The sequence below is a fragment of the Triturus cristatus genome, chromosome 2_1 (genome assembly GCF_964204655.1).
Source record: "Triturus cristatus chromosome 2_1, aTriCri1.1, whole genome shotgun sequence".
In the NCBI taxonomy this organism is placed as follows: domain Eukaryota; kingdom Metazoa; phylum Chordata; class Amphibia; order Caudata; family Salamandridae; genus Triturus; species Triturus cristatus.
In genome coordinates, this window is record NC_140581.1 from 594,184,159 (window position 1) to 594,202,175 (window position 18,017).

Below are 18,017 nucleotides of genomic sequence, written 5' to 3' on the forward strand. Positions count from 1 at the left end.
TCATTTCTCCTCGTTTTTGTTTCCTGTTTCTATGCGTGCTGCATTCTGCAGCACACATTGAAAGAGGAAATCACCTATAATGATTGATTTTGTTCAGGAAGGGTTCCCTTCCTGCACATAAACAACCATTGAAAGAATGCTGTTTTTCAACTTCTATGGGTGCTAATGCAGGCCACATACAAGTTGAAAATCGGCATTTCAGATTGTTTTTGTTCAGGAAGGTGTCCTTCCCTGAACAAAAACAATCTCCCCAAGACGCTGTCATCCTTGCACCATGGTGCAAGGGTGCCTGCGTTGGCGCATGGCAGCAGTTTGTGCATCAGAACAGGGTGAAGCACAGAGATGCAACATATTGTTGTAAATATGTTGCATCGCTGTGCTTTCCAAACTAACGCAGCACGGCGCAGCAAAATGACTTGCTGCACTATGCTGCATTTGTTTATTGTAAATCTGCCCCTGAGTATTCAGATGCCAAGTAGATCAATTTAGTTGCGTGAGTTAAGGGTGCCTGATCAGACTGTAAAGCGGAGTCAGAAGATCCAGCCTCATGGGTAGTTTTTCGTGTGGATGTAGAGACTTCTCCACAATTATGTAATGACAAGCATGTATGGCCCACATTAGTACTAATAGGGTGAGTGTCATTGACACTTGCCTCATATTCTGGACCACAAGTGGGATCAGGTGAAGTGGATAAAAAGTGTAAGCAAATATCCCTGACCAGTACACCCATTCAGCATTGCCCAATGACTGCAGGTGTGCACACCTGGAGGTGAAGATTTGGCATTGTGCGTTTTGCACCGTAGCATCCAGATCGATGTTGGAAGTGCACCATTGACAAACGTACTTTGGAGGACCTGGGAGATCATCTCCCTCTCATGGACTTGTTGATGCTGCCTACTTAGCAGGTGTGCCAAGTCATTGTCCACCCTCTCAGATGCTGCAATAGGAGCTGTATAGAATATTAAATGGCCCAATGCCAGATGTCCTGAGCCAGTGCAGACAGCCCAGGCAAATTAGTCCCTTTCAGTTTCTAGATGTAATTAATCACGGTCATATTGCCCATCTTTCGGAGGACTATTTTGCCTTGAATAAGTCTGTAAGAGGGCTTGAGAGCTAAACTCATTACCATGAGTTCTAAGTAGTTGTTCTAATATCTCATCGTTGTTGTGTCCAGGTGCCCTGCACAGTCGATTTGTTGGGGTGTGGTAATGGTCACCTACAAAAAGCGGGCCTGGAAAAAGCCTGACAAGCAACACAACAAGTTCTTGTTGTTTCACAATACGAGGGTGCACTGAATCCTGGGCTGCACCAACACTAGATCTTCCCAGTGACTCTTCATTTGAAACCATTGCCTTGCTAGACACTCCTGCAATGGACGCGTGTGCGGGGAATATTGGAATGAATGAAGCCATCATCCCCAGCAGTCTCATTACCATCCTCACCATAAGAGGACGCAATGTCTGAAAAAGAGACAGCAGCTTTTGGAATGCCATCAACAGTCTTTTGTTTAAGGTACGAAATCCCCATGGTCAGATTAAGAATGGATGTAAAAATGGCTGAACATTCTGGGGCAAGAGATTGGAGAGTGCTCTGACTGAATTTTCAAGGCGCCATCGCGTGACCAGCTCCCAGAGTGACACACTTACAAGGCAGGAGCATTCCTACCACTTGGCCTGAGGCTCTTTTCCTAGCGATGTGGGCCACTAGTGAGTCAGGTGGGACCTGGCCCCTTATAGACACTAGGTTGTCAAGGGCCACCTGATATTTCTTTTTATCACATGGGGGGTGACAACTCTAGCCTTGAACAGGCATTTGAAATTCCCTGCCAAAGTGCTGAACAAGCTGCTGAGCGTAGAGAGGTATTACATTTCCTTCTCCAGTCCTCAAAGTCCGTATCATCCATCCTCTTCCTGCACCATGTACAGTTTCACCCTGTGGTACGAGCTGCTGTCTGTGTGGTACTCAGTTGTGCCACCAGGAGGGGAAGCTTTGATCAGGTAGGGGTCTAGGGCTGGGTCATATGGGGGGTCTGCCTATATAGCCCGCGCAGGGATCGTCTCCCTCCCCGGGCGCAGGCTTGAAATAGGATTCCCTGATGTTGTATGGGGTGAGTCACCATATTCCTCCTCATTCACGTTACTTGTACTGAGAAACGGCAGGTGTGTGTGGGTGAGGAGACGGCGGGGCAGGAGGCCTAGTGATAGACTGAGATGGGAGGTGCGCATCTCTTCGAGGGCTGAGTGAGCCCCGTCTTTTTTGGAATCTGGGGAAATTGTGAATGTTCCTGGCAGGGATGAGTCTGGTCTGGTTCTTTCCAGTGGATGGATATATTTTCTGCCAGACTAAAATCCCTTCAGGAAAATGCAGGTCAATCCGGACCTCACTAGAGTCAGACCTCTGAGTCCAGGATTCTTTTGAAGCTGACCTAGGAGCAATCTTGGGTGTCGACTTCGAAGTTTATTTCGGCTCTGGATGGATTTCGCAGGCCTTGGTGAAGAAGCGGCATGGAAGGGCGGTGTTTCTTGATGAACCAGACTATGGGCTTGTTCTGGGCTGCGGGGTCCTTTAGGAATTGAGAGGTGTCTGTCCTGTGCCTTTCCAGGCTGGACTCCGGGGTCATCACTGGACTTTCTCAGGCAAGCTTCTCTGTCTCGATCGGTGAGTTCATCTGGGCTCGAACCCAGAGGGGTGGACTCTCGGGTGCAATAGATGAAACAGGAGGACCAGGGTGTATGAATGGATGAAGATACATGTATATAGCGCAACAGCTGCGTCAAAGGAAGCGCGCTAGCAGTGTACGGATAGAGAGAGCAAAGAAACAATGCAGGCTCGGGGACGAGGATCTTCTGGGTGCGACCACCCCTTCGAGGAGTAAGTTAGGATGTCATGGGATGGTTAGGCACCGTTGGTTTGGGCACACAAGGGCATCGGGTGCAGGGGTGCCTTCGGACATCGGATTTTCTTACCCGCTCTGGTCGCGGTAGGGGGGGTCCTCTGGATTGAGGCTGCAGATGTCATCTGGAGGCTTGAGGCAGGTCGGGGGTCACCGGATCTTGGGTCAGGATTGCCGGGGTGACCACCTCGTGGTATTTTTCCACTCAAGCTCGGGCCGGGTTCGGTGGGTGTAGAGTGGGCTGGATTCGTGGTCTCTGGCTGGCTCCAGAAGCTACAGTTTAAACATGTCCGGTGTTCACAGGAGAAACAGTCAGGGAAGTGAAGGCTGGCAGGTCCTCCGGGGTTTGTGAGGTTGCTGGCTGCTGGACACGCCAGGATTTCACAGGTTCCAGGGGGGACCAGCCTGTAGGGCTGGGGCCAAGTCAGTGGGCGTCGTCCTCTTGTTAGATCTGCATGTCTCTTCGTCCTTCGTCCTTCTTCTTTTCTTCTTGTAGGTAGGCTGGATCTGAGGAAGGAAGGTTCAGGGTGCCCCCTAAATACTAAATTTAGGGGCGTTACTGGTAGGTAAGAGCTGGGACCAATGGGTCCCTTCCCTGGGGTGGGTACACCCCCTATTCTGCCACTCTCAAGTGGGAGGGGGGCAGGAGCCTGTCTCTGGTTGGCTGGGTCTCTTGAAGTAGAGCCATTTCCTCTGGCTGACACCACCACAGAAAGAGCAATTCTTTGTATGTTGGTATGCAACGTTTACAACAGGTGTGTTTTACATGATGAAGATTACAACGCAAGTCTTTACAATGCAGGTAAGTATGAGGGCTATTTTTAAGCATTTTACATTCCATGCCTTTACAATGCAGGTATCTGTTTTTTGAATGGCAATTTATTGTCACTTTAAAAAAAAAGGAGGGTATAAGTGTTCAGAGATGGAGTATTAAAGCACAAGGGGTGGGTAAAGGGGGTAAGGGTTGGGTTTTTCGGGGAAAGGGTGGGTAGAGGTAAAGGAAGGATTGTTTTTGTAGTTTTAGGGGGTGGGAAAAGGGGTAGGTATAGGTAAAGGGAGGTAAGGGTTTGTAGGGCACAGGGGTAGGTAGATGGTAAGGGTTTTTTAGGATTATGGGGAAGTAGACCTAAAGAGAGGTACGGTGTTTGAGGAGATCAGGGATGGGTAGAGGGAAAGGGGGTAAGGGATTTAAGAGTTCAGAGGCAGATCGAGGTAAAGGAAGGTAGTCTGTTCATAGGAGGGTAGAGGTAAAGTGCTTTAACCCCTTGCATGCCCTTGACGGAATCACTCCGTCATGAGCCACGGGCGCCGTGTGCTCATGACGGATTGGTTCCGTCATGCAGCGGCCGTTGGCGGCCGCTCCTCCCACGCGGCGCTAATTCCCCGCCTGTGCGGGCGATTAGCGCAAGTGGGTGGAGTCATGACGGAACCACGCCGTCATGAGCACAGCTCGCCCGTGACTCATGACATCGTGCTTCCGTCATGAGCATAGCGGCGCCGCAAACCCCCCCAGTGCTGCGGCGGAATTCGCGCCGCAGCGAAGGGGTTAAGGTATATATATATATATATATATATATATATATATATATAGTGAAAGGGAGAGAGAAAGTGAGAGGGTTTGAGGGTCCCCCCAATAAAAACACAATTTTACAGAAACACACACAAATTGCTTTTAATTGCTGATCCAGTGTGGCCTGGGCCCAAATTGGCCTACCACATGCTTGGTTTACAGGATCACCTGGCTATGTAGCTCACTGCATAGTCCCTTTCTTCTCTATATATATTCTCAAACAATTCTAGCATCTTGGAAAATCTCCTCTTACATCCTCCATGTATGAAGGGCTAACTCTTTACAGCTATCGCCTGATAGCCTCAGCTGATTCCCAGGTGAAGGGCTATGCCAAAATTTTACTGTAAGAACTCAAGAAATGGGCAGGTATCCTACAGCACATATACAACATGGGAAATGCCATAAAGCATAATAATTCCCCTTCCAGTACACACCTATTGTTCGCACAATGCAGACACCTTTGCAATATGAAGCAAGAGTGTCTCTTTGGCACATGGCAGCCAAAAGCGCACCAGCACACAGAGGCAGCAGAACTGTGCCACATCATTTTAGCTGTGGTGCCATTCTGCTCTCTTCCTTTCATGCAACACAACTTAAACTTGCTGAAGTGCGTTGTGTTAGTTCTTGATAAATCTGGGTCTTGATTTACACAATCTTGTGAATCCTCTCGCATGTAATGTGCAGCGTTTGGTTGCCTTCTAGCTAGGATTGTGCTAAATAAATACCAATACATACATATACACAGTTAGGGAAAAAAACAAGGTATCATTTTTTTATTTGAAACTCCCCAAACTGGCAAGTGGTTCTTACATTTTGTAACTGTGGAAAGAGATTGTACTTCCGCAATCTTGGCTGTTTGTCTTCAAGAAAGAGGGGGACTTTCACCATATAACCTCCCTGAAGTCTACGGGGACATTGTTAATGGTGACTGCTTTGTTGCAGGTACATCTGGCTTCTAACCCATAAGAGACTTTTTTGCAACCTACTTACATTCTACAAATGCAGTGATGAAGGAGGCAACTCCACTGGTCCTCTACTGAGTCTGGCATTTTAGAATTCTTGATGGGTGAAAATGGGCAATTGGTGAGTGCATTTGTTAAGTGAAGAGATCTTGTAATTATATTATTTTCATCATTTTGTATCCTCTTCTACTTGCATCTAACACAATTTTCGTTTCTGTAAAAGAAATGGATCAGTTGGCATGACAAATTAATTAGCTGGAATATTTTTAAAGCACTTTCAATATTTGTACAGTTTTGATTAACAAAGATTTGAAATTGAACTAATTTACTGACACCACAAGAGCCTACATTTGATCTGCAATGTATGAGTTATGAATATTCCACTACCTCTTCACGGTCAACCGCCTAACTGGTCAGTTGCAGGTTATCAGGGCTTCTGTGAAAGACAGAAAGGGTGGCATGTTTAAAGACTGCTTACTCTTGCCGGGTTGTTAAGCAGACAGAGTCTCCAGTCAAAGAATACAGAAATATCATAGGTCCAGGTGTTAAATAACATTTTCAAAAAATTGTAACGAACGGGTGCACAAAAGCATCTGGCATCCTTAACCCCTTCTGTGCCCGCCCCTTTCCCCGCCCTGTGCCGGCCGTTTCATTAGCGGGCGGGGTTTATGACGAGCTGGTCTCGTCATGGGCACAGCGCCACCGCGGCCCATGACGAGACCAGCTCGTCATGGGCATTGAAGAGGTTAAAGATATTGTTTTAGAATTTCATGTGTGGTCTCCAGTTTCAGAGATTCCTCGCCATTGGATTCCCTTGAGGCCATTATGCCTTCATGACAAAGCTGCCTCCCCAACAGAATCTACTTTTCTTTAACCCCTTTGCTGCTAGGCCTTTCTCCCGTGCTAAGCCTTTTTTTTAGGCTATTTGGGGTAGTTCGCGCTTAGGCCCCTGTAACATTTTGATCACATAAGGTATCCACGCCAAATTTGTGTTCCTTTTTTTCAACATCATGGGGATTCTAAAGGAATCTAGGCATTGTGGGTTCCCCTGGAGGAGACACTGAAATTAGCCAAAATACGGCTACATTTTGTTTTTTTGGGGGGAAAAATAGGAAAAAAGGGTTACAGATGAAAGAGCCTGGATTTTTCCCTGCAAATGGAATAAAAAAGGAGTTGTGATGCTGAAACCACCATCTTCCCAGCTTTCAGGAACAAGCAGACTTTGTCAGAAAACCAACATTTTTTACACAGTTTGCCATTTTTCTGGGACATAGCCTATTTTTGCTATTTATTGTACTTTCAACCTCTTTCCAGTTAATGGTAGAAATGGGTTTGAAAGCAACAATGAATGGATCCTGGAAAGCTATACATTTGAGAAAAGTAGACACCATTTTGAATTCAGCAAGGGGTCATTTGTGTAGATCCTCCAAGGTTTCTATATAGAAACTAACAGTTGAATATAGGAAAAATTGAAAATTAGTTGAAAAAAACTGCCATGTGTCAACGTTTGCACCTGTAACTTCTTCTAATTATGACAGCTGTTTGAAAGCAATATACCGTTACATTCTCTGGACCATTCTAGTTTTTGGGGATATATAGGACTTGTAGGTTCACCAAGAACCCGACGAACCCAGAGCCAATAACTGAGCAGCATCTTGCAATGTTTTTTTTTTTTTTATTATGTACCGGGTATATAGCAATTAATTTGGGAAAATATATACATGGAAAAAAAATCGGTATGAAAGACACCTATGTATTTCTGAAATTGGAACAAAATAGAGAGTTTAGAAACAATAGATATTTGCACATTTCCGAAATTGTGAGTACCCATACTAGCATGAGAATAATAGGTCATTTTTCAAAATGACCTTTTTTTACACATTGTCTTTCATTTGGAAGGCAGAAATGCATCGAAAGTCAATAGATAATAACAGTTGCTCTACAATTCTGTGTTTTACACTAAGTCTCCCGATAAAAATGTTACCTCACTTGTGTGCGTAGGCCTAGTGCCCGCGACAGGTAATGGCCCAAAACGCAACGTGGACACACCACATTTTCACAGTGAAAACAGACCCTTTTTTTGCAAAGTGTCTAGCTATAGATTTCGAACCCTAACTAGGGAAACCTAGCATACGTATATATTTTTAAAACCTAGACACCCAGGGGAATCCAGGATGGGGTGACTTGAATTTCCAAAACTCACACAACAGAGAAAAACTACCAAAAAGGGGTTGTTCTGTTCCCCAAACTGGGGAGCAGGAAGAAACACAAAATCCTCCACCTACCCTCAATGGGGTAGTGTGTCTTACATACAACCCTACCAAACACTAGAACTGGGAAGACAAAAAATGTCTTAGTACTGCCCTCACACACTTAACAGTGTCATGCTTTAACATTGGGCCGCATCATACATCCAGGTGCAGACCAACACACTGGATGGAGCGCAAATTTTTTTTGTAACGATATGAAATATAGTGGTGAGGGTAAAGTAAAATAAAAAAAGACACAACGAAACACAAAGGTGTAACACAAATCAAAGGAAAAACAAATCTTCCCCTTAGAGAAGGGACCAAGAGAGGTGCAGATACATATATTTAAAACTGCCTAGCGGTTAACCCTCAATTTTTTATTTTTTGTTAACCTCTGGTAGGATTAAAACCAATGATATGGGGTATTAAGGGAAGGTAACGACCCTTCTATCCCCACTGCAAATACCAACATGTTTCTGCCAGCTTTTTTTTGCGCCTAGCCAGGTCGCTCTGGCATACGTCAGGGTGTTGGTCCCTATTTTCTGGTCTTTACCCCTATTCGGGTGTTTTTTTACCTTTTTACTTTGTGTTTTAGGCACTGTCCCAACGTCGCTATCTCTGGAAATTTCCAAGAGGAATCATATTTCTATAACAAGAAAAAACAAAAAAGGGAAAACAATCCATAATTCCCGTACTCATCGTTTTTTTTCCTTTTTATCCATTTCTATTTTTGAATTCCCCATGTGTCATTAAAGCAACTCCTTTGTCTCATCGCAACCCATTTTTTTACACACACCTGATTCCTTATTAGTAAGATCACCACACCACGTGTGAACACAGACACCACTTAAGATGAAGTGGGTTTAAAATCTAGCTTATAACCCGCTCGTATATTCAAAATATCATAATCCTTATTCTTTCTTCAACAAAGGTCTACCAAGCTATATAGTTCTCATGTTATCTGATGAATAATATCAGTGACCATCACCCCATAGCAATCGCGCCACTTATCTAAACCGCTATCCTTGTAGTTCCGTGTTACTTACAAGAGTTTACGAATATTATTCTAAACCCGGGACCTTGGGGGGTGGTGCTCTTGTCGTCACACTCTGGAGTCAAATGATCCATTAAGTGAAGGAGAAAGCAAAACAAATGAAACATGGCAACGGTCAGTTTAAGTGTTTCTCATATCTGCTGCCTCCACACGCTTCTCATAGCTCTCTTCTCACTATGAAGTGTTAGCTTCGATCGTATTCACCACACAAAGTACGTTCTCTCTCGTTTAGTTATAGAGTCAGCACACCGGATACACCGATTCTGTAAATATGCCCAAAGAAATCTCGCATCTGCATTCAGCATTTACTCACTACTCCAAAGAGACACTGTCTCCGATGTCCCCACAATCGTCCTCCGCCGATCCGGACTTTTCGGCGTTCGCCTCCATATAATGAGCCACTGAGTATGTTACACACCGCTACTCCCAATCACGTCAGCACGTCTCCCATGAGACAATGCAACTCATAGACATAGAGAGGGGCTCAGGCTGTCTCCCATGTACCGAGGATAACCAGTTTGGCGGCCATTACTACACTGTCTGTTCTAGTGGGAAAACACCTCAAATGTGTATCCAAATTCGATTTTACTGTACCTATTTCCAAACAATATATCGGTTTAAAAAAAAAAAAAAAAAAAAAAAAAAGAATGTATATATCGTATGTTATCCCATACTATTTTATCCCTAGGAAGGGTTACCCCTGTGCCTACTGTAATCAGTACATCTAGAGGTATATTTATCCATGTAGCACTTAGAATTCTCAGTGCTATACCCTTATTCCCTAAGGGCTACATGTTTTAAAAAATAAATTTTTAGCCAATTCTGCATTGGACACCCACACAAGTGAGGTATAATTTTACTCCGGACACTAAGGAGAACGCTGTGGGGTAGGACATTTGTGCCACCACGGTGATTCCACATAAAAATATGTGGAAAATGTAGTTTTGTCAGCTAAATTTGAGATTTGCAGAAGATTCTGGGCAGGGATACGTTGGGGGATCCACGCAAGCCATACATCATTGGACTCCCCAGGCTGTCTAGTTTTCAGAAATGTGTGAGTTTGGTAGGTTTCCCTAGATGGCGGCGAGCCCGGCCAAAACCCCAGGTGACCCCTCCCCCAAACCAGGTAGTTTTGTTATAGGTAATTTTGGAAGCCTCCACAGTACGAATTGGGCCATTTCCTGTTGCAGCCACTATGCCTACCCACACAAGGGAGGTACCATTTTTATCGGGAGACCTGGAGGAACGCTGGGTGGTAGGAAATTTGTGTCAGCCCAGTGATCCTACAAATTTCCCACAGAGAAATGTGAGAAAAAAATTGATTGTTTCAACAAAATTTGAGGTTTGCAGGGGATTCTGGGTAAGGAAATGTTGGGGGACCCACGAGGATATTCTAGCCTTTAGACTAGCCTTTAAGACCTGGCTTTTTAGAGAAGCTTATCCTTAGACGTTCTAAGTTGTCCTCCTGTTGTTGTGTTATGCTCTGAAAACCTCCTACAGCGCCATGAAGCCTACGGGCGTACGTGCGCTTTATAAGCTAAATTTAACATAACATAACATAACATAACGCAAGCCATACCTTGCTGGACTCCCAGGGTGTCTAGTTTTCAGAAATGTGTGGGTTTGGTAGGTTTCCCTAGATGGCCGCCGAGCCCGGGGCCAAAAATTCATGGGACCCCCCTTGCAAAAACCAGGTTGTTTTGTGATAGGTAGTCTCAATAGGTTTTGGGCCCTAGCCTGTCGCAGGTACTGGACCCACCCACACAAGTGAGATACCATTTTTCTCGGAAGACTTTGGGGAATGCGGGGTGGGTGGAATTTTCTGGATCCACACAGATCCCAGAACTTTCGATCACAGAAATGTGAGGAAAATGTGTTTAACTAAGTTTGAGGTTTGCATGGGATGCTGGGTAACAGAACTTAGTGAAAGGCACACAAGTCACCCCATCCTGGATCCCCCCTGGTGTCTAGTTTAAAAACGTTTACAGGTTTGCGAGGTTTCCCTATGTGCCAGCTGCACTAGGGCCCAAAATCCACAGGTAGGCACATTGCTAAAAACAAGTCTGTGCCTAGTGGGCTTTCTGCCACCCCGGGGGTGAATTGGCAGGGGGGTTGACCCCATATGCCCCCAAGGGGGGCAGAAAGACTGTGGCCATGATTTTGGGGGGTGGTATGCCCATTCTGGGCAGCCCCCACGCATAAAAAAAGCCAGCGTAATCGCTGATGCCTAGTGGGCTTCCTGCCCCACAGGGGGTAGATTTGGGCCACTGCCCCCATCCGCCCTTCCGGGGGGGGGACAGAAAGACTGTGGTATTATTGGGGGGAGATGTGGGCAGTTGCATGCCTATTTTGGGCTGACCTCAACCCTGAATAAAAAAAAAAATCCTGAGGCCTAGAGGGCTTTCTGCTCCCCCCTGGGGGACAGATAAGGGGCTATCGCCCCAATATGCCTCCGGGGAGGGGCAGAAAGACTGTGGTAATTGTTTTTGGGGTGTGGGCATTATAATATCCATTCTGGCCAGCCCCCACCCCTACATTATAAAAAACAAATCCCTGGTGCCTAGTGGGCTTTCTGCCCTCCCCCCCGGGAACAGATCAGGGGCTATTGCCCCCATCTGCCCCTGGGGGGAGCAGAAAGACTGTTGCATTTTTTTGGGGGTGGGGGCATTGGCCTGCCCAATTTGGGCAGCCCACACCCCATCAATAAAAAAAATCTCTGATTTCGAGTGGGCTTTCTGCCCCCGGGGGACAGAAAGACTGGAACTTCACTGGGGGCATTGCCATGCCCTTTTTGGGCAGCCCCCACCCAAACATCAATAAAAAAAAATCCCTGGTTTCTAGTGGGCTTTCTGCCCCCTTGGGGGGGCATATTGGGGGCTCCTGCCCCCATCTGCCCCTGGGGGGGGGCAGAAAGTGACATTTCTCTGGGGGGGTGGGGGCATTTCCATGCCCTTTTTGGACAGCCCCCACAGCAAAGTCAATAAAAAAAATAATCCCTGGTTTTTAGTGGGCTTTCCGCCCCGAGGGGGCATATTGGGGGCAGAAAGACTGTTGTGCCCAAACAAATATGGGGGAGCAAAGGTCCTTGCCCAAGGGGCTGCTCCCCCCTCCCTGGTGCTAGTGGGTGGATCCTTGCTTGGGGATCGCCCTCCTGGGGTGATCCCCAAGCAGGGATCTACTAGGGAAGGGAACCATTGGAAAGGGGAGATTCTCCCCTTTCCAACGATACTCCTCCCATCTTTTACAGAGCTCGGGGGCTGAGATAGCCCCACGAGCAATGAAACAATGAAACTGAAACTAAGTTTCAGTTTCATTGCAATGAAGTCAGCGCGCCATGCGCGCAATTGACATTGCAATGAAAATGCAAATTGGGCTCGGGAGGTTGGGGAAGCTTTTCCCCAACCTCCCAAGGCCAAAAAAAAACAAGCATTGGCATAGCCAATAGGTCTCGCCTTTGGGACCTTATAAGTGTTTAGCCATGTAACAGTTAATGTTGTTGCACCAAGGATATTGTGCTGGATAACTAAACACTTATAATTTCCCAAAGGCGAGACCTATAGGCTATGCCAATGCTTGTTAGCATTTGAATGTGATTAGAGAGGTATGGGCGAAACCGTTTAGGGACGTTCCATCCAGAATTTGATGGCCTGTGGTGTTGAAAGCACTGCTAGATAACAAGGGTATAAGAAGACAGGAATGGGCACAAGTGAAGGGTATGACATGTAATTCCAAATGTCAGCACCATAAAATGTGTGATTTAAGATATGGATGTCGTTTGAGAACAAATGTGTTATTTTCTTGAAAGTTAAAAACAACCAATAACTGCATTGTAAATAGACACACAAGTTTTCAATTTTTACTACAAATGCTTCCCTCTCTTTATTTTAAAAATCACAAAGAAGTAGAGATTAAGGGTCTGATTTACAAAGGGACTTACCTGTAGTAAAGGTACGAGTGTGGAGTCTCTCCACTGAGGCAGCATCTCTGTCCGGTGCACTGCAGAGAGTGCAGTGCAGAGATTCTGCCATGAGTGAAGAGACTCCGCACACTTAACTGTATTGCATATTAGTCCCTTTGTGAATCGAGCCCTAAGCCTTCATTTAAGGGTCTCACCATACGTTCAATCATGTCTGCTAGATCAAACGTTATGCATACAATCAGAAGCCCTAGTATTAAAACATGCCATCTAGTGATGTGCCATACATTGTCATTACCTTTTCTGTTTGCGAAAGGCACCAGTTATCGAAAGTAGTAAAATAAACTTTTACTAAACTCAGCTTGGTGAAACTGCAATGATTGCCGTTTATTGAGGAGCATAAGGGCTGGTACCCAGCTGATGCCCCGTGCGCTCATTGAGAAAAGTGTGGGGTGACCAGCAATATGAAAGGCGAGACAGAGAGATCTAAGAGTATGAGCATAGACAAGAACAGAGGAGAGGATAGGATAGTGGAATGAAGGGTCCCGAGCACAGGAGAGGGTTGAGTAGTCGGTTACAGGACAGGCAGTCAGTGCGAAGGGAAACGCAGGGGAAACTGTTGGATGAAAGAGGCAAAGATTTGCTGAAGGGAGGACGAAAAGGTTAGGGGGGCACAGGGTGGATTAGCTACTTTCATATGAGGAAACGTTTGTTAGGAGGATGTTGTGTTAAATCGTAATAATGTAATTGCGCAGTGTTGGGGTGAGTGAGGACTTGAGCACTGTGGACTAATTCTAGAGTTAATCTTGGAGCAGATGTAGCAGGGTGAAGTCATGAGCAGATAAGGATAAACAATAGAATACTGATAATTGAAGATGATGGAGAGAGTAAAGAGCTGAAGGTTTGCACAGAGCGCTGGTGAAGTAATGAGGTCCTGGAAATAGATAGATTTGACACTGCCTAGATCATTATGCAGTGTATGGAGGGCTTGCTTATTAAACGAGAAGTTAGCAGTGAATATGTGCTTTGGCCATGTGTGTCATGCTGCCCTCATTTACTGTTATGAGCTCTTATTTCAAGTGTAATCCATAGCTGAGGCCTATCTTTGGTACAAGGTGGATAATGAAGCAGTTGTATGAGCTGTAGTGCAAGACTGAAGTGAGGTCTTTATGAAGATCACGTGGAAAGCAGTGAGAGCAGTGGGAGCCTGTTTTCTACAGCAGATGGGTGACACAGTATTACTGGAAGTAATACACGGGAGAGCAGTCTACAAGGAGGTGAACTGATTTGCATGTGAAATGTGGGATGTCAGATGGAGCGATGATGGGTTTAGATTTGGATAAACCGTTTGAAATTAGTATAAAATTGAGTGGATTACCTTGCTTGTGGGTGGGATTAAGGAAGGTGTCATTTGAGGAGTGATCAGACAGAAGCGGAGACACTGCCGAATACAACAGTAAAATATTTTATGGTCACACCAGTGAAAGCAGAATCGCTTGGTGAAGGCAATCAATACGTGTGTAGCATAATTTCCGCCTGATGTAACTGAAAGCCATTACTATATAGTTACAGAGACAAATGCGTTTCCAGATGTTTGGAATGGAAGGGGTTTATGGTGCGAGTACTAATGAGAAAACATCTTGTCATCCTTAATAAAACACTGACCAAAGAGAGTAAGATCACATAGGTATACTTTACTAAGGTAATACCTAAAACAAAACAAATGTTAGATTGGTTTTGAAATAACAGTAAAATCATGAGTCTGAGTCTTAGAACCTGGAAGGCCAGTGCAATCAGGAGTGAAATATGGACAGTATTGGAGCATGCTGGTATAAACTATGTTCAGGACCTTTTGAAGCACCTTTAAAAATACATTTTAATACAAATAAAAGCAATAGCTCCTTTCCGCTCCTAAAGCGTCTTTTATAATGTTTGATGCTCTGTAAAACACGTTAGCGCCACCTGGTGCATTTCATGCAATACGGCACCCAGAAATGTTCTGCCAAATGTAACGGATCTCCGTCACATAAACAAAGGCAATAAAAAAAGCATTTAAGGGTGCCCGCGAGCGATGCGCTTAATGAGGAAGAGGTAGGAAGCCAGATGGCGGCTGAGCACGTGCCCGCGCGCGTAACCGCAAGCTTTAGGCCACTAGCAAAAGCTTGTGGTCGGATTTCTAAAGCCCACTCTCTAAATGTCTCGCCAGACCAGCGCATGCACTGGCTCAGACGAGACCTAAAAAGGGAAATCACTCTGTCTACAGCAGAGGGATTTAGTGCCCCAGTTCTCATGACGGAATGGTTCCGTCATGAGCACAGGAGCATTGGTGCTCATGACGGAACCATTCCGTCATGAGCACCGAAGGGGTTAACAATTTTCTTAACTAATTCACTCTTCTGTATAAATAGCACATTTGTTGAGATTAGGAAAGTGAATAGTTTTCTTTTTAGTTTCGCGTAATGCTACGGGTTGTTAAAAAATGTAATTTAAAAAATCCCTTTATCTAGAATTGTCCCAGCGGAATTGTATTGGGTTTGCTTCCAAATAGAATCTAGGAGGTAGCACGGTTAAATAGTACTCTATAAAAAAATGTGTACTTTACTAAGCCTCAGTTTAATTTCCTTCCACGTTTTTTAGGATTAAGGGCATGAGGAAGTAAAGTCTCAGTTTAAGTCCCCAAAAAATAAAAAATCAAATCACTATTCCCACCCCTGTCCACATTTCACATGCTCAATTTCAAGTCAGCAATGCTTGCAAACATTAAGCTCTTATCTAGATCATAGAATGACTTACTCTGCGTCTTTGTAGGTGATCAAGCCTCTAATTCTTGGAGGTTATTCAAGTTGCTTGCAAGTAATCTCGCCTAGACCTACACACTGGCAGCTTGTCGTACATCATAACAACCACACAACAAGCTCTGTGCAGGGCCGTCTTTAGGGCAGGGCGACCGGTGCATCAGCGCTGGGTGCTGGCCTGTGGAGGGGGCACTGACCTCAGGTGGGGGTGCTGTGTTTAGCAATAATTTATTATTGTAGAGCAATGGGGCACTTTTGCGCGGTGGAAGTGAGAGAATCGGAGGAGGTGGTCATGTGGTTTTGGGGAGCCACCAGTGCTAAAGCCGGCCCTGGCTCTGTGAAATACCTTCCTTTGTGAAGTGCATTAAGGTTTGTCTTTGCTGTTAACGTCCACAAAGTGATGTGAATAATTCACCTCCGTTTTCTTTAGTCAGCATCAACCACCTCCCTGATTGCTTCCCTCACTACTTTTCTGTTCAAAATGTTACATCTGCTAAATATGTAAATAAATAAAATGATCTTTTGTTGGGAAGAAATCCAGCTTTGAAACAAATGAGATTTGAAAAATAAAAAGAGCCAGTTACTCTGTCATTTTCACGATTTTACTTGTACAGTTGTATTAATTTTGCCATTTCACAAATATGAATTGTGTGCACTGAAAAACACCCAAACTCACAAATAAATGGCGTTTCCTAAGAGGAAAACAAATGCCAAGCAAAATGTGAAATAACCCATTCCAAGCACTTCGTAGTATGAAGATGGGCAGTTTATTTCAACCAGAGTTCAGCAACGTAGGCATCACACAGCAGCATCCTGTAGGACTAGGTTTGTCCTGAAAGAAAAGAAGAAAAAAAGACAAATCAGTTTGCATTTTTAACAATGAACCATAGTAGAATCCTGTTGATTAAATTCATAGTAATGCAATATCAATTAAATCAAGAAATAATAAAGATTAAGGCCAGAACTTAAAAACATTTTATGTAGGGGTTTCATCAAATATTTTAACGCAGCCTTGATGCAAAATGTATTTCTGGATTTACTAAGCCACACAAAGGCCAGATTTGCATGGCTACCTAAATAAAGAAAAAGCACAGAGCTGCCTGGTTTTACTATGAGTCGGGGAGGCATTCCATGGGTGTTCCCATGCTCCCACCTTTGGATTTTGATGCAAACCCAGATTTACTAAAGGCAGTAAACCTGGGTTTGTGACAAAATGGTAAACCTACCCGAGGGCGGCGTAAGGAGGATAAATATTTTAAATTCTCCTAGTTACTTCTTCCTAAGGATGCTGCAATAGAAAGAGGAATATGCCTCTAAGGATTGTTTTTGGCCAGGAAAATATCCCTTCCTGCAAAAAACATTCCTGCCCGAAACGCATGCACCCTTGCACCATGGGTGCCTAAAGTGCATTTGTGAAATACAATATAACAATAAATGAGTGCCATATAACAGTTGAGAACTGGGGCACAGAAACCCAAGCAAATCATTTTGGATGTTCACTAGTTATGCTGAGGATGCTTAATTCACATTGGTCACTATTTCAGTGCCCTGAATCATTCCTCCAGCTGGGACCGTGAAGATGAGTTGGCCCTCAAATACATAAGCAAGCACATACCTCCTACTGCCCCAGATAACCACTCCAGGATGAGGTATGTTTCCCTGTGCAATGTCTGCCGCTTTCGTTTTCTGCATGAATGCTGTACTGGCATTGATCCAAATGCAGGAAGAAGCCTGAATGCTACCTTTTCTGTACTGGCATTGATCCAAATGCTGGAAGAAGGATCACAGCAGACCTCTTTTGTAAGCAGCAACAAAGCAAATGAGTGGCTTCAAGTGGCAATATGACAGTTATTGTCAATGGAAAGCACTTGTTGAAGTATTTCCAAGGCAACAGTGGCCATACAAGCAGCAGAACACATGATTTGTGGGAGAAGAGGTGCATTATGGCACTAGCTCATTAACTGAAGGAGCTCATGTTTATTAGAACATGGGAATGTTGAGAGCTCCATTGAAGACAATGGAGCAGCAGCAGCCTATATGAACTGGTATAGGCCTGCTGCACTCAAAATCTCAAAGTTCTAATTAACAGCCTCTGCCTTTCTCTTTTCCTTGCCTCCTCAAAATACATGGAGTGGGCAGGGGAAAGAAAAAGGCAGAGGCTGTGCTGCGGGGCGCACTTGAAACCTACAGTATGACAGAGCTGAAAAAAGGTTGTGCAGGGACAGGTAGCTGAAGCCAGCCAAGAGCTGTTCAAAGTTTGAATACAAGATATTTCTCCGAGCCTGGAAGGAGGGCCACAAAATGCAAGCTGCAGCACAAGAGGGGGATGAAGAAGGATAGGGATGATGAAGAGGAGAAAGAAGGAGGATGATGAAGGGGAGAAAGAAGGAGGGTGAGGATGAGGAGGATGAAGAAGAGGGAGGATGATAAAGGGGAGAAAGAAGGAGGATGAAGTGGAGGAGGATGAAGAAGAGGGAGGATGATAAAGGGGAGAAAGAAGGAGGATGAAGCGGAGGAGGATGAAGAAGAGGGAGGATGATAAAGGGGAGAAAGAAGGAGGATGAAGCGGAGGAGGATG

The 18,017-nt window shown here is 44.9% G+C and overlaps 1 protein-coding gene across 2 annotated transcripts in view; it reads right to left on the reverse strand.

The window, feature by feature from the left end:
- Window positions 1-16,025: 16,025 nt before the first annotated feature.
- Window positions 16,026-18,017, reverse strand: part of GLRX (glutaredoxin) — a 97,903-nt gene continuing 95,911 nt past the window's right edge. For both annotated transcript variants that reach the window (XM_085632500.1, XM_085632501.1), the window contains one exon: window positions 16,026-16,271. Coding sequence is in view for 1 of the 2 variants with exons in the window: in XM_085632501.1 (XP_085488627.1) it covers window positions 16,212-16,271 (60 nt within the window). In the remaining variant the exon portion in view is untranslated. The remainder of the gene's footprint in view (window positions 16,272-18,017) is intronic.